Here is a 25,996-nt window from a genome sequence, read left to right as displayed (position 1 = left end):
TGTACTGTTCTATAGACGTTATGTAATTTGGAGATTAAACAACTCAGTTACTCTATCGGGTTTTGATTTTTTTTAATCGGCGATAAATGTCGGCGGCTGATCGTCGCATTTCTAGAAATAGCATTGCCCATTCTGTCATTGAGCAGGAGGGTGTGCAAATGACGCTTAACGTTATACTTACATTGATCATTTGCCGAGAGCTCCGTTTGGATCTTATTATGTGAATTTAGCCCCGCCCTCCGATGCTCACATCCGCCCCTCTTTGCGCTACCATCCTCAGAAGCCGTTGACGGCTCTAATAGTGACGGATCGATCCCCGCAATATTATTTTATTTTTCCTTTTTCATTTGTTTTGCGGAAAAAAAGAAAAGGGAGTACAAGTAAGCTTCACTGCACACACCCGTCCTCAGCAATCGCCATCAAATCTCTTCAACACATAATCCTGTTTCAAGCTTTTGTAAGGGCTTGTGCTAACGGTAGCTAGTTCACGATTATTGCTAATAACTCTTCGATACAACCTCGAGACCAGTCGGGACAAGACCAGGTTAGTAGATGCGCCAGAGCTCAAAATAGCGCAATAAATACGTTAGGTCTTATTAAAGAACTGTTTATAATCATATTGTTGAGGTCCAGCTGTCCTGATTTTTATCGGTCGGTGCTAATGTTAGCATGCTAACGGCGTATTTTATGTGTGCTCCACATCCCGGTGACCATGTATAATATTTGGTTTTTATCTTGTTCTCTAATATTTATTATAGATAACCAATTATTTGGGAAATGTATATGCCCATGTCGGGGTAGTTTGCCAAGCCGTAAGACATTTAAAGCGCTTGTAACAGTTAGTTACGGAGTCTGCATGTCACAGGTGGCTTGGCATTTTGTAAAATGGTAAAGATCTGGTGGACTTGTCTTGCTGAGCATGTACTAAAGCATACTTCAGAGTCCTTAAATCAGGATTCCAGATGCAATATGTGTCGTTAAATCGTCTCAAATCATGATGCTAATGTGCTTGTTGCCCTGGCCTCACTTCGCCGCCATTTTGTTTTGTTCTCGCCATCAAATCTTTCAGTCAAATCCGCAGTATTAATTATACGGCTCGTTTCTTTTAATGTGCTATGTTTTTCATCATCCGGTTTATCCGTCATATGCCTTGCATTATTGCATTCGATTTAAATGATATCTAACGGGAGGTGATGTATATTATGAAACAGGTCTGCCCCCTCCTCCCTGTAGGAAACATGGAGGCCTTGGTTATAAGAAACAGGTATATCAGCATACGTTATTTATGTTCAGATATCGGGCTGTATGTGTGGTTAGATGAACAACATATGTTGTTTGGTGAAACCCTACTCTGTGTCATCACAGTCAATTGGCAAAGCGTGTAAAATAATCTCTGCGCAGCTCCGGTTCGGCCAGATCTGCTTCATGTTGTGTAGGGATTATTTTAAAAGATTTGCGAATTGACCTCGCCGCTTTTCCTAATCTGAATTTCTGGATCTGGCCCGAACAATAAGATGTATGTTCAGTATATGAGCTTTTGTGTTCATTTGTTAAAAAGAGAATCCGTATAAAGGTTGATCGAAGTGTTTGCTGGTCACTAACGGATAATTATGCGATTTTAAAATGAACGTATCTGTTGTCTCTCTGCAATATTAAAGCTATGGTATTGTCTCTTAATGACATTTACCACGGTGTTCATAGTTTCCACACATATACAGCTCAGTTATTGTTGTTTTTGTAAACAAAGTATTACTTTTTAAAGGGATCTTCTTAAAACCGGTAAATAGGTTTGTTGTTTATTTTTATCTGTTTATTTTTAGTGGTGGGGATCGTGGGGGGTGATGTCAAGTTGCCACACTAGTGTAATGAAATTAACTGTAGTAACTGGCGAAAGCTACGGTTGCCATGGTAACTTTTTTGGTAACGTAATTATTTGGCTTTAGGTTTGCCTGACTTTTAGCTTTTTGGTATGGTTTTTTTTATCATAATATTATGTTGACGTTTTTTGTGATTTTATTAGTAGCCGTGTTGAACAAATATGCGATATCTGTAAAACAGTTTTGAGAAATAAACAGATGCAGCAATGATCTGTTTATCTTCTGTGTTTACTATAGTATGACTTGTGATATGTGTAGTGGTGTATTTGTTATGTTGTCTTTAGGGCTGTCACGATTATTAAATAATCGTCTCATCGCGATTGTTTGACCTCATCGCGATGGTTTCAATCATTGCAACTATTGCACATCTCTATAGAAGACACTAGGGGGAGCTGTAGTGCATATTGCATATTTTAGTGTATATATTGTTACTAAAGCATGGTAATACTTGTAAAATGTACCACCACAACACAATCATTTAAAAAAAACTAAACTAAAACATATACAAATTACATGCAGTGCAATTTAATATTATTTAAGCAAGTCTCAGTGTGAAAACCAGTCTACCAAAATTTCATTAACAAAGAAGTAAAATTTTATTGTAGTCTTGCAAGTGAGAAAAAAACTGACTAGAAGCTTTTCTATGACTGATAGGGTGGCTTCAATTCACACCTGATCAATTTACAAGTATTTGGCGGTTGTATTATTGACAGGTAAAAGCCTAAACCTTAAGTATGATGACCCCATTTTTTCCGATGTATTTCCAAGAAAAAAACATAGTCTTGTATCAGAACAATATGGTCGTTTCAATCGCTGAATCAAAAATGTATGAGAATTAAATGTCAAAGCTCAAAAACAGACAATTAATCGTCATAATCGCAATGATTTATTAGACAATTAATCGTCAGTCAAATTTCATAATCGTGACCGCCCTAGTTGTCTTTAGGTTGTTTTTAGGTCCCCGTGAACCGGAAGTTGTGCACGTTTTTACTTCCTTGTTTTGAAGCATTTGTGAAATAAATAAATTTTTAATGAGAAGAATAGTGGGCGTGGCTTTTGTCTTTCTCTGCGATTTGATTTGATGTATAAAACAGCCGTTGCATTTTGAAATGGAACTGGCAGCAGACTGACAGTTGAAGGGGAGGAGTTAACGGATGCTCCGCCCAAGCCGTCTAGCGTCATCTAAGATGGATAGTCAATACAGGACGGAAGTGCAATTTCAGATTTTATCTGAAAATTATGAGGGCACACGATTTTTAAAAGGAGAATGAGCCACATTGAAAAACTATTTACAATAAAAGCTGCAATATTTCATGAAAAAATAGGCATTGTAATTTTTAATTCAACTCTGACTTAAATGTTTGTTTTAAGGCTTACAACGTGTTGTATCTTTATATCATAGCCTGCGACACAAAGCCATAGTTTTTGGTTCCACATTAACTGGAGTCCATAGCCTCTGTTTGTATTAAAAATCAGTTTGAGACATCATGTGTTGAGCAAATGTATGTAAGTAGATTTTACAGGCCAGCAGTAAACATTGCCCTGGTGTTGCCATGGATGCAACCCCTCTCAAAGCAGAAACAGAGGAACATAATTTATAATGCATCACCATGGTAACCCCAGTCTTGCATGGTCTTTTTAATTTCTCTGTGTGCTAAAGTCATGAATGATCGCAGTGCTGTTTTTATTAATAATATTTTCATATGACAGTCAACTCAAGTCTGTGAGGAGGCAAGAAAGCAGAATGAATATAGGCCAGTTGTGAAAAGCGCAGTTAGCTATGAACAACTAGACACTTACCAATAAAGAGTAACAGTATTACTCTGTCACCAGTTTTGTCTCTTCCTGCATATTTCCACCTGCATATGTACTTGCTAAGGTGATACTATTCTAATAAAATGACTTGCTTACCTTAGTGCCCTCAGTGGCTCTAGGCGCGTGACATAAAATGCTCGATTCTTATTGGGCGGTCTGTTTTGTCGCTTTGCGAATGGGAAAAGATTCGTCGCACTAGACGAAAAAAAAAACCTTCGCATTTTCGCCGCGCGGATATTCGCGGTCTATATGAAAGGCTTCATAAGAATCCCGACTGGACAAGTAACTTGAAAAAGAAAAAAACAACAACAACAGTGCGACATATATGTAGAATAATAAGAATACGTGCATTAGACAGAGCTGTGTGTAGTGCGTTTGTCGTGGTGGTGCTTGTTTGTGTGTGACAATAATCAATGGCGCATCGCACTGAGTCCATGTAACTACATGTGGACGCGGAATCGTTATTTAAATGTCATCTGGCTGTTCTGCGTGTCTGAGTGAATTACGTGCACAGTATAACATACAACACGAGTGATGGTCGAGTATTTTATCTGCGTCTGCACTGTATGAGGATATGAACACATGAACTTCCTCTCCAGAGTTGCTCGTAGAGTTTATTTTGCGAGCGTTCTACTGTTTGAGTGAAGCTATCTGCAAACAAGCGTCTTCCCGAAGACCCGTCAAAATAAAAGTCCCGTTAAATTGAACACTCAGACAAAAAATACTGTGGTGTACTATAGTATTTGCTTTTGAAAATTGTAGTGCCCTTGTAGTGAATTGATAAACACTGTATACTATAGTAAAGTTCAAAGTCACTATAGTATCTAAGAATTTTACTGCAGTTTACTATAGTATACTACAGTAATTTATGTGGACAAATATACCACTATTGTATAGTTAAAAAGGAAAAATACACAACTGAGAAATATTCAAACAAATTTAGGTAATCTAAAAATGATACGGCCCTAATTTATTCATCTGTATGTAACATTAATGTCTTTTGTCAGTTACCTGTCTATTCATGATGAACTGCACTTGCATATTTTTTTTTAATGATGACAACAGACCTGTGCTACCAAACTTAAACCTTTCTAGCACCAGTGCTATGTGCAAAAAAAGTTAACCTACACAGGGCTCTAGAGTGCGACCTTATTTCTCAATGGTGCGACTAAGAAAAATCTGAGGTCGCACCGGTGCGACCAGCCGTTCGAGGGAGAAAAAAAAAGTCGTCTCCGCGAATCTGAAAGTCTCCCTGTGATTCAACAGCAGACACACATTAGGCCCATATCGTGGTCTAAACCAATCAGAGATAGTGAAGGGCGACCCCCCCCTCTGATTGGCCGTGGTCCAGATTTTCCTGTACGTGTGTGTGCCAGAGGTCGCGTTAAACGAAAATTCTCTGTCATTGACAGATTTTTTTACCAGTGACGGAAAAATCTGGAGGCCGTCCGTCATTTTGACGGATTACAATGAGGGCAATTTGTAACTCCCCGTTTCCCTTCATTAGAGCGTGATATGCTCGCGAAGGGACGTGCGTGTTTTCACATGTCATTGTTACTGACTAGACATATGTGATGCGATCTGGGAAAACCAGTCGGATGTCGCGCTGGGACGCCTATCAAAGTAAACCACATAACATGAAGAATGAAGGAGTATCAATGCACATTTCCCACCAGTCCTGTGTAAACTACGGCATGCAAAGTTTTTTATACAATGTTTTCGTGAGATGACAGAATCCCCGTATGCAGCACCGGGAGTTATCCGATCGCAAAACATACAAGGGACGATCAAAAGTCCTGACACTATGCACATGATTAACCAGGTAAAACTTGCTTCACTGCTTATTAGTTGTTGTCCGTAATGTTTGCTAGTTTCCTTGTGTAGTGATAATGGCAGAGCTCTCGTTCTTTAAGTGTGCCCGCACCATTTTCCTTACTTTCGTTTTATTCAAACGGTTTTGTACAGTATTTTACAAAATAGTACAGACTTCAACACTAGGAAATGTTTTTTTATTAAATTGTTATTAGAGTAAGTCTTTTACTACTCTAAAGTGACTTTTACTTGTGATACTGGACTGTTGTGCTTTTATTTTCATCACTTAACTTTAAACCCGTTTTCCTCCAAATTCCGTTCCTGAAAATCATAGCACAAGGTATGAGCAAAATAAAAACTGATTTGGAAAGGGCTTGAATATGGTATCAAAAACTGTAATATATAAATTTGCACCATGTGTTGGGTTTTCCCAGATCGAATCACATATGTACATAAACATTAAAACATTAAATATATAAATGAATATAAACAACAACGGCTTTATTGGGCATTCAGTTGTATTAAAATACAACAAGTTCCGAGACGCAAGTACAGCGTGATGACGTCACGAACATACTAATTACCACCTAACGCCACCTTGCACCATAGTGACGGGTATTAATAGATTATGACGGATTTTTTACGAGCCTGTCAGTCAAAATAACGGACAATAAAAAAGTCTAGCGCAACCTCTGGTGTGTACGTGTGAAAATGCGTGCGCTGCAGTCAGACAGAGAGGGGAGGAGCGTATAGGCCCGTCAGTTAAACAGAGTGGATGTAGCGCGGATGATGAGAGAAGATGAAAAGAACGATTGACAACTGTTTTGTGAATAATGTTAAGTTAAGGCCTGACCCGTCCGAAAATCATAAGCAATGCTCTGACACGGCGCCATCAACCTCCCAGGTTATGTCAAGCCCTGGTCCATTTATCTTGAGATGTTTTAAGTAAGTTTCAGTTCAGTGAAGCACTTTAAGCACCAACACTTTTTCAGTAAGTTACCTTTCTTGTAGAATTGTGCTTCAAATAAAGAACTTTATGTTGACCAGATTGTTAGTTAATCATTTACAATGTCAAGTCAATTTTGCCTATATGGACAGCGATTTTAAAAAAGTGAACTGGTAAAACTGCGGTGTTAAATGTGATGGGGTCGAAAATTTGGGTGCACCTAACTTTTGTGCTGGTGCTTAGGCGCACCAGTGCAACCAGTGCAAAAAGTTAGTCTAGAGCCCTGCTACAGCCTTGACACTAATAATAATTACTGCTTGCCTTTGTTTTATAGCAGTCACGAAGAGTAGGCCTATAACCAAATTCAGGCGGCCAAAGCGGACACTAGTTAAAATGCTTAGAAGCAAACTTTACCAATCTAGATCCGGAACAATTATATTGAGAATTCAAATGAAATATATTTTTTTTATTGTTGGACAAGTAATTTTTGTACTCGGACAAGTGAATGACAAGTTAACTTGTCCGAAGGACAACCACATGACAATGCTTAATGTCAAGCCCTGTGAAAAGGCACACTCACTGAAGTGACCGGGCTATGCCCCCTTGTTTTTTTCTACGGGCTCAGTGCTGGCGCTTATTTTTTTCCCATGCAGCTTATAATTGCGACCAAAGCACCTTGGTTGAAAAAACGCTGTCCAGCGCCTGGCGCTTTTAGCTGCGTAAAAACGCCCGGTGGATAGACAGCATATATCGGTATCGGCATTGGCATATCGGATATTGGCAAAAATCCAATATCGTGGATCACTAATTATATGTTTACAAGGCTGCAAGTTCAACAAATCAGTCAATAGACTGTTTCATTGGACGTACACGCCCGGACTCCAGTGAAGTGAAAAGTGAAAGTGACCTATTTGTCAGGTATGGTGATCCATACTCGAAATGTGACCTCTGCATTTAACCCATCTAGTGAGTAGTGAACACGCACAGCAAGTCGTGAAAACACGTACACCCAGAGCAGTGGGCAGCTATCACTGCTGCACCCTGCCCGGGGAGCAAGTGTAGGTAAGGTGCCTTGCTCAGGGGCATCTCAGTCGTTACCTGCCGGCCCTGAGAATCGAACCGGCAACCTTCTGGTCACGAGTCCGACTCTCTAACTATTAGACCACGACTTAAAGGAACAATACGGCGTTTTTAGGAGAATCTATTGACGGAAATGCAATATAATATACAAAACTATTTCTTCAGAGTTGTATAAAGACCTTACGTAATGAACCATTAAGTTTGTAATACCTTAGAATAAGCTGTTTATATCTACATACAGAGCGGGCCTACGTACATTGAATTCACCACCATGTTTTGTACAGCAGCCCTAAACGGACAAACAACTCTACAACGCACGTTTCCTCTTCCTCTCTGCTGCGGTATCGTGGTGAAACGGATATAAAACATTTAAATAAACATCAGTAAATAATGAAAACTTAAATGATATAAGAAAGCTAAATACTAAATAAAAAAGCTCTTGTTGCAGTAACTTCAGTCAGTGGCGTATTAACCCTTACAGTCCTTAACAATTCCATTTGAAACAAACTGTTTAAACCTACATTGGCTTTCCTATTCAGATTGACATAAAAACTTTATTTTTTCCGACTCGTTGATGTGAAACTTACTTGTTGACATTGTCCAGATTAAAATGTGTACAACTGCACTAAATGCGCATTCAGAAGATGTGCACAGGAGCGCAAATGAATAGATGTCTCTCCGCAATCGCGGCAAAACCTGCACGCGCTCCGACACTAAGCAAGCGGGTCATAGCCAGTTTTGATTTTACGTATCTGTTAATTTCACAACAAGATCCATTGCAAAACCCGCAGAATAACCTGGGTTTTGCCGTGCAGGCCCATGCTCGAACGCACCAACGGAAACGTATGCCAATAATTTCTGTTAATGTAAAATCTTTTAATAAAACCATCCACAACTGAAAGGCTACAACTAGCAATCGTTATCGCAACTCTCATATTTATTACACCTATATTTGTCAGAGTGACGTGCACTACCGCCGGTGGCAGTTCTACGCGGTGGTGCGGTTGTCACGGCCACCTTCACAGCCATAATAATTACCCTGCTGAAAGATTCCTTTTTGTAGTGTGTTTTGGGCATTATTCAAATAGGACTACTGTTGTTCTATTGGTTCCCAACTGCCATATTACATCACACCAGTAGAATCCAAATACCAGTGTACACTATTATAGTTTCCATTAAAACAAATACAACTCCCATTAACCCTTAAATCCATACAATTTTCTATTGTGTTAGTGAATTATTAAAATAGTATATAGATTACATAGGCTGATTTATTCATTTTTTAGTATTTTGTATTTTAGAATCAAGTAGAAAATGTGCTGAATGTTTCATTTTATCCAAGTGAAATTAGCAAAATAGTTTGATAGAATTTACATTTGTTTGAAACACGGAGACAGGCGTGAGTTGACACAGGGTGCGTGCGTGCGTCAAGCCTCGTCCATATTGCCAGATGTGCTTGTGGAGACTTGCGGTGTGGAGCCGGACTCAAGTACTATAAACGAGCATTATGAAACAGGCTGTGTGTGCCCGTCAAGTATAAATGACTAGTCCGGGACACGCGCCGCACAGGGCAGAGATGCGTGAGTATGACACAGGCTGTGTGAGATCTTCTGAATTGGAATTTTCTTTAGTATTTATTTGCCTAATATGATCGATCTGACTCTGCAGACGCCATAATCACACTCTCTCTCTCTCCCGCTTTCTGTTTGTTAGTGTTTTAATGACTGACGTTTATGCAGTTGGGTAGGGCAGTTCTAATTGAACATAACGGATTGTCCCCACTCCCCCGCTGGCCTGCGCTTACATTGTATTTTAAAATCCTCATCCCGAACATGCTTTCACCATCCGCACCCACTGAAAATGACATTGTTACATACAGATGGAAAAGATTAGGGCCATATCATTTTTAGTTCTGTACCATACAGTTACAGCAATGCCAAATTTCATCACACCTTGCCTGGTCTACAGAGAAGAGTTCATATAATAATGTATTGGTCATACCATTTAATGATTTATTGCTTGTCTTTGTTTTTAAGCTCTTTTTCATATAATTCAACAATTGCATTTTAAATCTTAAATTTCTTCTTCGCAATACATCAATACATCAATACAAAAGTTTCAAATTAGTGACTCCCCTTGTCTTTCTTTCACCTGTTTATTTAGTCCACCTGTTCGTTTTGATTCTGTAAGCATAGAAAGGCTTGAAAATGAACACCCTTCACCTCTGCACCGCTTTCTTCCAAGACTTAATTTTCACTTTCTCTCTCTTTCAGTCTCAGGACTCACCATACTCAATGAGCGTACAGCGCAATGTCAGAGCGCTCTGGGCAAACGGCAAAGGGGAAGGATGGAAAAACCAAGTATTCATCTCTCAACCTGTTTGATACCTACAAAGGAAAGAGCCTTGAAGCACAGAAGCCTGTTGGTGAGTAAAAGCTGATTGAATTTGCCTTCTCGCCTACTTGCCTAGTAATTGAGGTCTACATGATTATATTCTGTATTTGTGGTGTGTGTTATATCAAAATGTGACGATGATCCAAAGTTTGAAACGGCTCTTCGGCTTCTCCGTAAGTTTGCGCTGAGCAGCTATTGGTAATCGTGAACCAACACTGTCAAATTTCACTGACCGCTAAATGTATTTTTCATTTGTCTGTCATCGTTTAAGTGGTCAATTTTAAGACGACTCCTAGAAACTAATCCTATTTAACTTTCTGAGCTTTTCGTTTATTTACCCCTCTCCTGTTTGATTTTCTCCTTTTAGTTGCCCCTCGTCATGGCTTACAGTCTCTTGGTAAAGTTGCCTCTGCACGGCGCATGCCCCCCCCTGCCAACTTGCCTAGTTTGAAGGCGGAGAACAAAGGCAACGACCCCAACGTCACGCTCGTTCCCAAAGACGGCACAGGATGGGCAAGCAAGCAGGAACAAGCAGACCCAAAGAGGTGTGGATTGTTCATCTTTCTACACATCTAGAAACCAACTGAGTATTTCAGAATGTTTTTTTCTTTCTAAAACCTCACCAGTGTGGTTCTGTCTTGCCCATTTTAGAGATTCCAGATTCAAGAATCAGCAAGTTTGCTGAGATAAATCAATAGTCATCCTTTTTCACAAGAAGCTCTTGGAGCTTTTCTCAACATCTGGTTTTAATTGGCCTGAAGAAAACTCAGGCAATGATGTCATTATCTTAGGTAGGGATGGGTATCGTTAAGATTCTAATGGTATTACTAGCCTTATCGATACTGCTTATCGGTCCGGTACTTTTTTGATATGAAGATATGTCTTGTGGATAGACCAGCAGAATCAGAAGAAGTGGGTTGGTTTGCCGCAGCTTAAAAAAACATTTCAAAATCTTTATAAGAGAATTTTAATCTAAATAGTTATGTATTTGTGCATGTTTATTTTGTGTATACTGCACTGAATTATTTCTGTTCTCGGTGTTATAATAAATGATTACACATATAGGCAGATTTTTTTTTTAAGTAATTAACTAATAGAAAGTTGATTAAATGTGTAATTTCCTTTCACCCATGTGGAATTATCATTGTTTTAAGGTTATGGAAACCAGTTAGATCGAATTTACAGTTCTTTTAAATAGGGTGAATGGCATTAGCATATATTATATAAAGAATGTCAGAGTTCAAGTAACATCTGTTAGCATTCATGCATACCTGACGTAGATTAGGCATCAAGAGATGAACTAGATTGGGCTAAGCAGTCAAAAACTGTGCATCTCTCTGTCTGTACTTGATGCACTTTTGACAGGTGCTTTGACAGATTACTTGTGTTTACACCCTTACAAGCTAAGTTTTTTTTTGCACTTGTGGCCATGAGCATTGTCACTGTCAGCATCAACTTTGGTGAAGTGTAGCCACACTTTTGAACGTTTAGTTCTCTCCGCCATCGTCGCAAATTAAGAGTGTCTTTCTTCTGTGCGGCTGTTCGTGTGTGTGCGCGCTGTGTAGACAAACTGCGCGAGAGACACGTGACATGCCGCCTTCGCGCGCTCTGTTGGGAATAACGAATATGCATGCGCCTAAGACTAAATTCTTGGTGTTATTGAAAATTTGAAACTGTTGCTGTAAGATAATGTTAATGTAGCAATAACATATAAGACTTTTTTCCTGAAGACCAAAAGCAGAACCGATAAGGGCGGAGCTTATCGGTGCTCCAGTCTTTCACTATTTTGCCCCGTGGCCCGTTTAATAGCGGGTTTTGGTACCCATCCCTAATCTTAGGAGACCTTTCACCCACACATACAAATCACTCTGCCTGCCATCCATGACCATACTGGTTGAGTTATTTCTTATCCTTTTTACATTCTGATCTTTCCTGCAGTACCGATGTATTGTCAGAAGCGCAGCCGGAGTCGCAGCAGCCTGTGGTCTCACAGACATCTGCACCGAGCGTGCCGAGAACACCCCCAGCTCAAGAGGTGCCACCACACAAACATGATACACAGTCTGACATAATCAAACCTGCACCATAAAGCTTTAGTTTTTCAATGATACATCAGAAAATGGGTTAAAAACTGTGAATATTTGGGTTTAAATGTGCAAGAAAAAGATGTTTCAAAGACTTGACACTGCAGTATGTCTTCTAGGCCCCGACTCCAGCTCTAGCCGTAGGGCCAAAGTCCTGGGCTCAGGCCAGTGTTACACATGGGGTGCAAGGAGATGGTGAGTTATTATACTGTTTCCACACCTCAGTGTGGAAAACTGTTCTTTCAATACAGCTTAGTATTGGAAATATAACACAGCAATGTAACTAACCTACACAGTTATTAAAGGGATACTTCACCCAAAAATGAAAAATCTGTCTTCATTTACTCACCTTCGAGTTGTTCCAAATCTGTATAAAATTCTTTGTTCTGGTGAACACAGAGAAAGATATTTGTGACCCTGGATCACAAAACCAGTCATAAGTAGCACGGGAACATTTTTAGTAAAAGACAAAAATACATTGTATGGGTCAAAATTATTGAGTTTTCTTTTATCCCCAAAATCATTAGGATATTAAAGGCGGGGTATCCGATTTCTGAATTACGCTCGTTTAGACAAAGTCAGACCGCGTACCAAAACAACCTTGTAGCCAATCAGCAGTAAGGTGCACAATGCACAGGACGGACAATAGTTGAGCCGAGCGCTGGCAAAAGCATAAGATGGGGGGTGTGTTTGTTTTGGTGATTTGAAGATCAACAACGGCTAAGAGAAATCGGACACCCCGCCTTTAAGTAAAGGTCATGTTCCAAGAAGACATTTTGTAAATTTCCTACCTTAAATGTATAAAAACTTTATTTTTGTGAATGGATGGCCTGCCACAGTGCCCCTGATTAACAACTTCAAAGGCAATTTTCTCAGTATTTTCATTTTTGTGCACTCTCAGATTCCTGAGTTTTAAACGGTTGTATCTCTGCCAGATATTGTCCTATTCTAACAACTCATACGTCAATAGAAATCTGATTTATTCAGCTTTCAGATTATGTAAAAATCTCAATTTCTAATAATTGACCCATAAGACTGGTTTTGTTGTCCAGGGTCACATTTGGAAGAATGCTTATAACCAGACATATTTTGCCCCCCATTGACTTCCATAGTAGGAAAAAATACAATGGTAGTCAAAAGTGCCCCAGAACTGTTTGCTTTCCTAAATTCTCCAAAATGTCTTTTGTGTACAACAGAACAAAAAAAGATAAAATAATTTTTCCTACTATGGGGGAAAAATCTGTCTGGTTATAAGCATTCTTCCAAATATCTTTCTCTGTGTTCATCAGAACAAAGACATTTCTACAGATTTGGAACAACTTGAAGGTGAGTAAATGATTACAGAATTTTCATTTTTGTCGTAAATACTGTCGCTGTATAAGCTTCCCCGTGGGCAGCGCAATGCTCATGAATTTGTTGACTAAACTGATGGAACAGAAACAATTGAACAAATGCAGAAACGTCGTTTGGAAACTCTTCCCAGACAGGGATGGGCGGGGCTGTGTGTACCGACCCGAACACAGAACTTACAGAGTGTGGGTAGCAGCGGGAGTAGAATTCTACCACTAAAATAATTTTAGAGACATTATTTTAAGGTAAAAAAAACTACAAAGTGTTGCTTTAACAACAAATACTACATATTACATGGGGCATCTGTAAGGTTAAAAGGGCAAAGGCATTAAATCAGAACTTAATTGAGTAAATTATAAATAAGATTAGTAAATATACAAATAACAAAATGCTCTGGTTTATTTAATTGAATGGAAAATAATTAAGGTCCATCTATAAAAACAAATAAAAAAGCATGAACTGCTGTGCAAATTAACTAGTTTTAATCCAGTTCATTGAAATCAACCATGAAGTACTACTCGTATATCACCTCCCTGGGTATTTTTTTTACAGGTGGAAAGGGATCAAACCAACAGTCGCCATTCTCTCGCGAGGAATTTCCCACCCTGCAGGCGGCTGGAGACCAGGACAAAGCTGGCAAAGAACAGGCCACTGCAGATCAGTGGTATGGGCCCGGACCAAGCCTCCGCCCCCAAAGTATGCTTGCCCTACTGTTCTTTCAGCTATTTGTATAAATGTCCTCTCATCCTTCTGATTGATGCTGATATACATATATTTAGCAACTAATAAACAACCATCTTTGTTTTCCAGACGTAACGAGTTGGCGGGATGGTGGGGGTCGGGCATTGGCACCCACCCTGGCTGGGGAGGGTGTGGCGGAGGGCGGTGCTGGGGGAACCATAGTGATGGAGGGTGCTTCTGGGGCCCCTCCTGTCCCACAGCAGAATGCGTCCTCCCTTGGGCAGCCTAGAAACCCCCCAACCAGTAACCCCGCACTTCCCCTTCCCCAGCCACCAATTGGCCCGCAGTTCCAGGCTTACAGAGGGATCATGCCTCCATTCGTATGTTTGAATGTTTTGCTTTAGTATTTTTATTAAAGGCATAATTACTTTCACACTTGCTGATTGTGTAACAGATCTATGTATCTTTTTAGAAGGCAGTGATAGGGCTGTGCAAAACGGTTTTGAATAGTTTGGCCATGTTAAGTTAGGCTGATTTAGCATCATGTCCACCAAGTTTTCTTAGGTTAGAAATAGTTTTTGGCGGTTGCTGATGTACAGGGTCATTCATACGTGGTCATTCACATGCACCCATGTGACATTTCTTTCCTGTCTGTCTTTGTAGATGTATCCACCATACCTGCCCTTCCCACCCCCTTATGGTCCACAGGGACCCTACAGGTTCCCGCCCCCAAATGAGGCCCCCAGGTAAGAGGAATATGCAGTGTATATAGTTTTTTATTGGAAAGGTATTTTCCATGTAATCAAACAGGAAAATTGTAAGTGTTTTACACAGTGCTGCAGTGATTATTATAAATGATTTATCCGTGCACACCGTTCTTTTTTTCTAAATTAATTTGCACTTGTAATCTTAAATCAAAAATATTAAACTCCTCTAGCCCTCTCAACAACAACTCTTCACCACATGACGTCAGCAACAAAAAAGAGGTAGGACTATACTGACTGTCCAATGGCCAGGCATTTTTAGCCCTCCCGTCCAGGCCCAACTTGCAACAAACCAATCAAAAAGGCAAAGGCAAAATAAAGCTCTGCCCTAAATTTGTTTCAAATTTCAGAAGCCATTTTACTCGGGTATACGTCACGACGATACGAAAAAGAAGTAAATCGCAACTTTTGTTTCATGGTGACTTTAAATTCACTGTAGCCACCTAGTGGGTGTTCTCAACCCCCGCTGATTTGTTTCCCTTTTGACAGGTTTTCTCGGTCACAGAGTGGAGCAGGACCAGATGGGCGGCCCCCTGGAGGACCCCGGGGTGAGGTGGTGAAACGCCCCTCCATCCTCAAGCAGGATGACCTAAAGGAGCTGGATGAGCTGGATCATGATGGAGATGAGGGCTGGGCTGGTAAGCAAACTTCTGTATTATTCTGGCACAGTTGGACAGAGTAGGACATTTTATTTGAGCTGAATCGTTTTTAGACCCTTTGCTGTCATTCATGTTGCTGTTTCCTGGTCTATTGGAATTGATCCAGTTGATAGGAAGATATTTTATGTGATGGGTTGCTCTGTTTTTAGGGGCACAGGAGGAAATTGACTACTCTGCAAAGCTGAAGTTCAGTGATGATGAAGGAGAAGATGACGGAGAGGAGGAAAGGACTGAAAACAAAAATGGAGCCCAGTAAGTTTAAAATCTTCTGCTTTCAGTTTATAACTGCTTTTTAAATTCACTCTCTATAGTTTTTATATACACTAAATTCTTGTATTTTTTGCTGTATCAGTGAGTCAAGGGATCTGCAGAGATCCCAAGATGGACCCAAGATGGTGGTTTCACGTTCCCGTGCATCTGACAGTGGAGGGGAGTCACGACGCACTCCTCCTTCCAGTGCTGATGATTGCTCCGTGCCCCCCTCCAGCAAGCCAGGCTGGGCCGAGGAGGGAGGAAATAGCTGGAGCAGTCAGACAAACACAGGATCTTATCAGGTAAGAAACTCCACATGACTGCAAGCCTTCAGTGCACCACCGGCTTGTGGAAGCTCATATACAGTCACTGTGAGGACAGGAACATGCTTGTGGCATTTCCTGGATGACTCGCTGAGTGATGCGTGTACCCATATGCAGGGGCGTAGGCCTGGACTGGGTGGTCCAAGGGAACAGCCCTCCCCCCCACCAGGGCCACATCTTGGACAAGGGCCCTACTTCTACTACCGACAGGTACATGGGGAAAGGGTCCAAGATGTAGGACAACAGTGAAATCAGGCACTAACAGGAGCATGTTGGTGATAATGGCGTGTTGGTTTGTTTGGATTAGTTACAAGTTAGCTTTCCTGTGGCTCAGTGGTTAGAGCATGGCGCTAGCAACGCCAAGGTCATGGCTTCGATCGCAGGGGATTGCACATAGAAACAAATGTATAATACAATGCAATGTAAGTCGCTTTGGATAAAAGCGTCTGCCAAATGCGTAAATGTAAGTGTAACAAGTTTCTTGACGTCTTCCAACAGGATCGGGCTTCGAATCAGTCTGTGATCTCCGGCCTCACTCTGGCCCCACAGAAGCCAAGCAGTGCTCAAGCACAGCAGCAGGCAGGGACAGGACCTGGTGGGCCAACTCCCCCTCCCTCTAGTGCCTTGCATCCCCAGCAACAGGGAGAGGATGAGGACGAGACGTGGCGGCAACGCCGGAAGCAGTCGTCGACAGAGATTTCCGCTGCGGTCGAGCGTGCTCGACGCCGCCGTGAAGAGGAGGAACGAAGGATGCAGGAGGAGCGGCGTGCTGCCTGTGCAGAGAAGCTGAAGAGACTTGATGAAAAACAGCAGCAGCAACAGACCATTAAACCCAGCTCCCCCTGTGACGCTCCTGCCAACAGCCCCAGTCCTTCCTTGTCTGCGACTGCCTCATCTCCTAATCTCAGTCAGCCACCATCCCCCTGTGTGGATCCAGAAGAAGCACCTCTTGCATCCCCTCAGACAACTGGTACAACTCTGGGGCTTAACATAAATAACAGACAGAGGGCTGGCAGCAACAGCAGCCATGATTCCATCACAGGTTAGTTATTTAGAATTCTCACAGTATATTTTCTCACATTCTTGGTTATTAAAATACGATTTAAGAAGGCATGAATTAATGTATATTAATTTAATTCAGTGTTCTTGATTTGTAATGTGTTTGTGATTTCCCTTTTTATTTAGAGTCACAACAGGCTGTGCAGCCTCAAGCCACCCAGCATTTACAATCCCTTGATGTCTCTGTGCCTGGGGATGGCAAGGAGGAACCTGTAGTGAGTGGGCCACACATCCGCAGCACTAAAGGTGCAGATGACACATTGAAGGTGGAGAGTGTTAGTGGAACAGGACGGCAGGGTAGCGGTCCATCTGGGCAGGGCTTTTCCAAGTATCAGAAATCGCTTCCTCCTCGTTTTCAGAGGCAACAACAGGTCAGTGTTCCACACCAAGTATGCACTGTATGTGTTTTTGTTCAATTGTTTTATACCCAATATGCTGGTATTGACAATAACCATGATATCAATAAGCGTTGACTGATATATTCACATTCATATTATAGTGAATTCCTTTGGCCACAATGAAATGAAAATCTGATACCGTGTAGGTCCCTTATATCAATAGAAAGAATATCATTTGTATATTTTTTCTTTAATATCCAAAAAAAATGAACAATTCTATCCTTAGGTACTGAGATTTCAATGTAACACAAAAGCAGACCTGCCAAGTAGCAGGTACGCATTTTGACCTCAAAGTACGCTGGTACGATTTGTCACTCTAAACTACGCAAAAACCTGATGATGCCTCTGCTGCGTGCAGTACTCAAAACAAGCAACAGAAAAAAGAAGAATATGTCCAATCATAGCACTGAGTTCTTCCCCCAAATAGAAAGCGGCGATGATTGACACGTCCTATGACCTATCAATCAATAACAAGAGTCAGCAAATCGGCAGAACCACAAAATCCCACGTGATCCCCTTCCACCCACACGTTCTGACGCATTGTTTTAAACGAAGAGTCAAGACGTCTTCTGAGCTCTAAGGTAAACGGATCGGGTGGATGTGGAAAGTTGAAATGTTGAATTAGCTTAATCCTATGCAGTCGATGATCTCGCGGGCTCATTTGATAACGTGCACTTGCCCGCAAGATGCGCTAACATTATTTCTGATTTATAAATGAGCGCTCACGAAAAGTTATCATGATTTTACCAAGTACCATACGCGCCGATTGCGCTGGTGGATTCTCACACTCAATAACGTGCACTTATATCTGCGAGAGAGCATCAAGTTTTAAAGCGAATCCGCCTGACAGCGGAGCGCATTGAATGCGCTCTGCAAAATCGAGCTCTCGATAATTGTCAATAAAATAAAACGTCATATGCAAACTTTTGAGATTAATAATTATAAACGTGAATAAATAAGTAAAGTAGATTATGGCAGGCTGGCAAAAAATGTAAGTGCATGTGTGCAGCGTAGACAGTTACAAAGAGGTGTTTGTTTGTGCGTGTGCGTGCATGTGGCTGGAATGGGGACTAACTGCCACATGGAAAACTTGTGATGCTCTGCTCAGAAAGGCCAAATCAGCGACCTATGAAACAAAGCAGTCAAGAGCAAGTGCCACTGCAAGTAAATGTGATTGATATACATCAAGGGTATCTCACTGAAGATTATTTACACACACAATATACACAAATCTTTCCTAAATTTAAATACATTTGTTCAATAAGAAAAGTTATTTTCAAAAATGTGACAGTGATGCTTTTTTCACAACCAATATGTTAAAAACCTGTGTTCTGTCTCTTCGGCTGATGGTACTCAAAAAAAATATTCCAGGGTTGGCAGGTTTGCAAAAGCATATAAAATCATCTTATTTGTTAACAGGAGCAACTTCTCAAACAGCAGCAGCAGTGGCAGCAACAACAGCAACATAACCAGGTCGCCCAAAATCAGCTTCAGTCTCAGCCTCAGAATCAGCAGGGCCCCTCTCCAGGGACCACACCACAATCTGGGCCCAAACAGCCAACACTTTACCCCGCTGGCTCAATGGGACGTCCACCACCTTTGCCCATGAACTTTGATCCTCGCTGGATGATGATGTCCTATATCGACCCCCGTATGATGCAGGGACGTCCTGCACCCATGGATTACTACCCTCCCAGCATGCATCCCTCTGGTTAGTAATGAATGAAATAGTTTGTAAATAGTAGGAAGTTTTGATGTCCAGCGAAGGTAAGATAAGAGTTTTTTATTTCAGGGATGATGAATCGGGAGCGTTCTGATTCAGGTGGCTCTGGCTCAGACCAGTTTGATAGGCAGCAGCATGGTCCCTCTCATCCTCACCGTGGCACACCCCCCATGGACCCTAAACTGGCTTGGGGACCAGATGTTTTTCCAGGGGGTACTGAGGGCCGGGGTCTAAGCTCCCCCCTACGGCAGAAAGGTGCGGAAGAGGAGGATGCTGGCAAAGGTCAAAGGTAAAAGGGAGCATTTGTCAAAATAAAAAAGTTTAAATTATGAAGTAATTTAATTGCATGTTCATGACTCATTTCTGTTTTTTTTTAAACTTTTAGAAGCGACACTCCTCCAGTGCGTATGCGAGAGGGAGGTACAACCCCCATTCAGCCCCTGAGCATGGCTCCCAGCTCTCCATCTGGTTCATCTAACCAAACCCCACCACCTCTCGGGATTCAAATTGGGAGCCAGGGTGCTAGCCACCATTCCCACCATCAGCCCTTCATGGGTGGACGTGGAGGCTACAGCAACTATCCTGACAATGGATCCAGAATGGGCTCTCACCTGCAGCAGAGGGCAGGTAGTGGAGGTACACTGCATGGTTTTGGCCATCCCGAGGGTGGTCAGCAAATTTGGGGGACTCCTCATCCCCATTATGACCGTAATGGCCGTACTGATCACCCAGCCTTAGAGAACAACTCACACCTTCAACACCACGGTCCTCCCCCTCCTCATTTCTCCCTTCATCCTCACAAGCACGAGAATGGCAGAGAGAGAGAAAAAGGAGGAGAGGCCAAAAAAAGCGACCCTTCACCTCCACTGCATCAGCCGTCCCTCTCCTCTTCTTGCTCCTCTTCATCATCATCTTCCTCAGCCAGAGAAGATCCCAGTGGAAAGCAGCCTCTACAAAATCAGGCCCCAACCAAAGACACTGGACCTGCTCACGCTCCAGGTAGGAAACAGGACAAAATTGGAAACACGCACAATCAGCCTCAACAGAATTCTATGCAGCACCACCACCCTAAAACCAGTTCTCGCAGCCGGGAACACAAAACGGAGACACATTGGGGCCCAAGGCCTGGAAGTAGTAACGCAAGTGGTGGCTCAGCCCAAAATAAGAAGGCAGGCTCTGGAATGAGTGCGAAAACCGAAGAACCCACAAATCAAGTGGCTGAGAACAAATCCTCTACTCAGTCTGGAGATAGTATCACAGTCAAGCGCGCAGGTCCTATTAAGAGACCAGTGCTTAAAGAGATGAAACGAGAAGGTTGTGAAGGAGAGGGAGGCGAAAAGGCCACTGGAGGCTCTGGTAAAGCTAAAGAACAAGATGGTTGCCAGACCACAACCAAACAAGAGTCAACTCCTGGGGCTCAGGCCTCCTCTGCACCCAGTGGGAAAGATGATGCAACTGGATCCAATAAACCCAGAACTGGCGGAAAGGAACGAGGTAATGCTGGGGGTACAGGTAAAGGGTCCAAAAATGGAGAAAACACTGTCCAAAGTTCAGGCTATTCAGCTCCTCAATTCAGAAAGGATAGAGAGCGATCTCCTGAAAGAGGAAGCACAACTTACCATACGTCTTCATCCAGAGGTAATCGGTCAGGCCGTGGCAGGGGAGAGTTCTACGGGCGAGGAAGAGGCTACAGAGGCACTTACACCGGCAATGGAGGTGGTGGCGGCCGTGGGAAAGCAGGTGGCAGAAGCAGCAGGGACTATAGGTCAGTTCCCAACAGCGGCTACCACCATGGACCTTCTAATCAAGAACACAAGCGAGAGCCATCTTCTGGCAGCGGTAGGCACGGGGGCTCTCAGCTGAATCCAGGGCGTGCTAGAAACCGCAGTGAAACCCGAAGCGAAGGCTCAGAATATGAAGAGGTGCCAAAACGGAGACGGCAGCGAGGATCTGAAACGGGCAGCGAGAGTGCTGGCAGTGATGTCGCTCATTCTGACAAAGAAGACCGTAAGCCTAATACCAAGGCTGGCACCGGAGGAGAGAACCCTGCAACAGGCCCATCAGCTTCTTCAGTTCTAACAAGAAACTCCCAAACTAGAGTCTTCACACCAAGGGGTGTGCCATCAAGACGTGGCAGAGGTGGAGGCGGTGCTGGAGGTGGTCTCCATAGAGGTGGAGATGGTGGTGGTCCTGGAGTGTCTTCTGCATACAGATCTGGACCTAGCTCTGCTTCTCACGGCTGGTCTGCAAAATCTACAGCTGCGCGGAAGCAACAGACGTCTTCGCATCCATCCCCTCCTAAAGATTCAGGTCGTGGAGCAAATGGTGACAAGAAGAAAGCAGCTGACCAACATCAGCCTCAGAGTCAAAGTGTAAATCCGTCAGCACCCAATCCCGCTGTGCCTACTACAGTCCAACATGGGTCCACAGAGAACGGAAGTGTCGGGACCCCAGTGTCCTCAAGTAACGTTCCACCGAATACCACTGGCTCTGTTAACCAAACACTTCCTCCGACTGCCCCAGATGGACGAGGTTTTCCTAACAGGGAATTTGAGCGCCCTCCTCGCCGTAGGCGCCACGGACGATCCCAACATCAGCAGGACAAGCCTCCTCGATTCCGGAGGCTGAAGCAAGAGCGAGAGAATGCAGCACGTATCAATGGAAGCAGTGGAATTATCGAAGTCATTGCTGGACATCAGCAGTCTGCTTCATCATTGCAGAATTCCCTGCAAGAAACGAATAGCACTCCCAACGCATCTGCCACCGTTGTTGCAAATGCAAACCACATCTCTGCGACCTCTAATAATAATACCAGTCACCTTGGGGGTGGTAATCACAATTTGAATAGTCACCACCACCATCATCACTACCAGGGCAACTCCCAGTCGCACCCTCAGCACCATCATAACCACAACCCAGCGGGAGGGGCTAAATCCCCAGATGTCTCGAACCAGAACTCTGACCATGCAAACGAGGAATGGGAAACTGCCTCCGAAAGCAGCGATTTCACTGAGTTTCGAGAGAGAAAGGGTGGAGGAGGTAGTAAATCTTACTCCTCCCACCATCACCACCACCATCATCATGCACCAGGAAGAGGTGGTGGAGGCGGAGGAGGTGCTGAAAGAGAGATGACAGCTAAAGAATTAGCCACAAACAAGAGAAGCTTCTCCAGTCAGCGCCCTGGAATGGAGAGGCAGAACAGAAGAGTAAATACCGGTGGTGGCGGAGGAAGAGGCCCCAGGGGTCCGCCCAGTGGTGGCGGGGCTATGGGTGGAGCTGGCAACAGCGGGGCCAATCGTGGTGAGAGGCGTGGCAACTGGCCCTCTCCTAAGAACAAGAAGTGAGTTTTTTTGTTTGGAAATGTTTAAAATCATCCCTAATTTTTGGCCACGTTTTCTGTAAGACTTTCCCCCTTAACATGTTAACACTATTATTGTTAAAGATTAGTTACGAAGACCATGTACACACTCATCCTAGCTCTCTTGGTTTGTTATTTTTTTGGGTTTGTCCTGTTGTTGAAATTTATATTCTGTGCTCTGTCATGTTCCCATAAAATAAGCTCAACCCAGAGATTTTACATTCTACCCCATTTTAATGGAAACATCTTTTGACTGAAATTGCATTCACCCACAAGATACCCATTTATGTTTGCATATTCAAGCACAATATGTTATCATCTTGACACAGATGTGCTTAGTTTGTGTATACTGGGCATGTTGTGTGAATTTGTAGAAGAACTGTGACTTGATGCATAGGTATAGAAGGCAAAGGTTAATATTATGTACTTGTGTATTCACATCACACAATTTGTGTTTAATAAGTCACTGTATTCTCCTTCAGGTTGGGTCTGGAAAGTTCCTCTTTTAATGAGAACAAATGTTTCATAGATTATTTTTCCTTGTGTTTTGAGTTCAAGCTGTCCCTTTACAAGTTTCATTTCATCCTTCCCCCTCTTTTTAATGAGATTTATTTTGGAAAACCACATCATTAAACGCATTTTTTAATTGAAACATTCTTAATTTTCAGTTTTGAACTTTAATTACTGTGCTTGCTCATAGAGTACCATACTATTGCTAACATTTTGGCAATATCACTGTCATGACCGCGTTCATGTTTTTTTTTTTCGTTTTAAAGTCGTAGGTCTCTTCTCATTTCATTGTTTTTTCAAATAGTTCATTAGATGTTTTGGCATCCGCATGGGATTGTAGTTTATTAGTGAACATTATACATTTATATTATTAAACCAAGTGATCTGAAGTGAAGGTTCCCATTCATAGATCACATTTTAAGGCTGTTTCTTTTGTGAGCTCCTAGCCTTAGTGTCAGATCTTCCTTTAGAATTGATTTTTTTTGTTGAGAACATCCATTACAGATTTTCTTTTTGTTTTGCATTTATGTTAAGCCAGTAAACTTCATTCAGAACTCTCCTTTAGGGCAAAGATTATTCAGTGTTTATATCCTTTCCTTCTTTAAATGACTGGCTGTATGTTGGGCATCTTTTTGAACAGGTGTCAAAAGCTGTTGTCGAAAATGAAAGTATTGTACTATTCTTATATCCAGTTCTAGGAAGTGTAGAGAACGACTCCTTGTCCACCAACTATATTTGCAGAGCCCCCGAAACATCCGAACTGAGCAACTTTAGGTCACATCTTTCAATGTACTAGTCATCATACAAGTCAATGCCAAGGAATATGTGGCCCTGTTTGAGTAGTGTTACAAAATGAGACATTGGTTCAATGTGCAATATGCCGCTGTCAAACAAGCCCATCCGTTTTGTTGTGATGGACATCTGCTCACACTATTGAACGTGTAGTCTGAACCCAAATTAGCAAGAAACAACTAATGTTTAAATAGAAACGGATCAGAACGTCCCCCCTCATTTCGACCAGCATCTGTATCCTTCTGGTGTAAGTTGGGGTTTGTTTGTTTTCTGGTAATGCCTTGATCTGATCAGTAGCTTTTTAAATAATACGTAGGGTGTTTGAATGATCCGTATGTGTGAGTAGGGCATTTAAAGCGTATGTGTGAACTTCTCTCTGATCTCTACATGTGATGTGCTCTTTTGAAGGTAGAATGTGTTGTGAAAGGCAAACACAAGTCCTATTTGCCCAGTTTTTCAACACTATTAGGATGTTTATTTTATCTAGGAGGTTTTCATTATATACATTCAAGTGTCTGTATATGTTAATCCAAATGAAGTGCAGTGAAGAAAAAATGTTCAAAAAAGGGGATTTTCCTTTTCTCGCAGACATTTTACCAAGCATGGTGTCATCCTCGAATACCCCTTGGTTGGTCTATTTATTGGAAGCCGTTTGCCCATGGGCTTCCAGTGCTGTTCATCATCCCTTTTAAACCATTGATGTGGTCACGTTATATGTACCAATATATCACTAAAAATGAATAGAAATGTGTATTCCTTGAAATACTCAGAGATTGTATTATACTTCTAAATATACCAAGGTACCTGAAGTTGCATCTATGGCTTATTACTGGAACCTTGATATACACACGTATGTATATTGGTATGCATCTGAGTTTGTCCGCCCCAACTTACATTCCCACACACAATTGTTGCCATTTTTAAGTTCAAGGGAGCAATGTACAAGCAGAGAAGTGTCTTATTATAATAAAAAGTATACAGAGAAAAAGTTAAATAAAAATCTTTTGTTTTAATGGAAGATCTGTGGCTTCATTTGTTTCACCACCGTGATGTGAGTGTGGAATGTGTGACAATCAGAGCAAATAAATTAAATGAATCCAAGCAAATTAAAGTTGGCATATAAACATATTTGCATGTTTTTTTTAAAATTAAAATTGTTTTAATATGTACATGTAAATGTCTATGTTTAATAGCAGTTAAATAAAAAAACAAGCATTTAAAAACTAGCCATTTTACAAATTACATTTTACTACTTATTGCAGTGACAGCGCCTAGCAACTTAAGGTTTCATAGTTATATGTTTTTACATTGAACTAGTGCCACATGCTGTCTTTTTGCTATCTTGATGCATAGATACAGTTTTAGTTTAGAGTGTGGGTGGAAACCAGAGTCCATAGCCTACGTAAGTTACTGTATGTGTGTCTAGACCTGTTAGCAAAAGGAACTACATTATAAACCACGTAATTCAGTCCAGTTTTTCAGCATTTCAAAATAATTATGCATTTTTAGCCATTAGTTTTTGGTTTCACATACATCTCTTTGGCTTTTAGTTTAGTTTGAAGTGTAAAATCCGGCCAAATTTATTGAATATTTTACAGTTTTTCTCAGAATTATATGGGTGGTTAACTGTTGTTATAAATGAGTAGAATCCATGTCTGAATTGGGCAAAAATCGTTATTCCTTACATGTGACCACAAAACCAGTCTTAAGCAGCACGGGCACATTTTTAGTAAAAGACAAAAATACATTGTATGCGTGCGTCAAAATTATAAATTTTCAGCTTATGCCAAACATCACTAGGATAGTGGATGATCTTTATACAACGCGGATAGTAGGATAGTGAGTAAAGGTCATGTTCCATGAAGATATTTTGTAAATTTCCTACCCTAAATATATAAAAACTTTATTTTTGTGAGTGGCTGGCCTTCTACAGTGCCTCTGATTAACAACATCAAAGGCTATTTGTTTTGCAGTGTTACATATCCGCCAGATATTGTCCTATCCTAACAACCCATACATCAATAGAAATCTTAAGTATTCTTCTTTCAGATTGTTTAAAAATCTCAATTTCGAAAAATGACCCATAAAACTCTTTGTTGTCCAAGGTCACATATTGACA

The 25,996-nt window shown here is 41.6% G+C and overlaps 1 protein-coding gene across 3 annotated transcripts; it reads left to right on the top strand.

Annotated features, from left to right (window-relative positions):
* The first annotated feature begins 245 nt into the window (after positions 1 to 245).
* Positions 246 to 24,895, top strand: prrc2a (proline-rich coiled-coil 2A). Of its 3 annotated transcripts, XM_057354429.1 has the most exons (17): positions 273 to 544; positions 9,804 to 9,955; positions 10,292 to 10,469; positions 11,863 to 11,959; positions 12,128 to 12,203; positions 13,911 to 14,054; positions 14,169 to 14,419; positions 14,703 to 14,785; positions 15,293 to 15,441; positions 15,612 to 15,714; positions 15,815 to 16,016; positions 16,155 to 16,247; positions 16,536 to 17,079; positions 17,223 to 17,467; positions 18,914 to 19,205; positions 19,287 to 19,506; positions 19,603 to 24,895. In XM_057354429.1, the coding sequence occupies exons 2-17, from the start codon at positions 9,841 to 9,843 to the stop codon at positions 22,559 to 22,561; spliced, it is 5,751 nt and encodes a 1,916-aa protein (XP_057210412.1). In that variant the 5' UTR covers positions 273 to 544; positions 9,804 to 9,840; the 3' UTR covers positions 22,562 to 24,895. The 3 variants fall into 3 exon arrangements, with proteins under 3 accessions (XP_057210410.1, XP_057210411.1, XP_057210412.1); XM_057354427.1 differs by lacking the exon at positions 16,155 to 16,247 and having other exon boundaries at positions 246 to 380; XM_057354428.1 differs by lacking the exon at positions 16,155 to 16,247 and having other exon boundaries at positions 253 to 544.
* Positions 24,896 to 25,996: the final 1,101 nt, after the last annotated feature.

This window comes from Triplophysa rosa, linkage group LG16 (genome assembly GCF_024868665.1).
Source record: "Triplophysa rosa linkage group LG16, Trosa_1v2, whole genome shotgun sequence".
Classification (NCBI taxonomy): Eukaryota; Metazoa; Chordata; class Actinopteri; order Cypriniformes; family Nemacheilidae; genus Triplophysa; species Triplophysa rosa.
The sequence above is the reverse complement of the archived record's forward strand: the minus strand, read 5'-3'. Positions and strand labels throughout refer to the sequence as shown.

Bases quoted from the DNA above. Each gene is read 5' to 3' on its own strand.
- prrc2a (XM_057354429.1), top strand. From the start codon at position 9,841: ATGTCAGAGCGCTCTGGGCAAACGGCAAAGGGGAAGGATGGAAAAACC. The intron at 11,960-12,127 runs GTGCCACCACAC...TATGTCTTCTAG, and splicing joins GAACACCCCCAGCTCAAGAG to GCCCCGACTCCAGCTCTAGC. The intron at 17,080-17,222 runs GTTAGTTATTTA...CTTTTTATTTAG, and splicing joins CAGCCATGATTCCATCACAG to AGTCACAACAGGCTGTGCAG.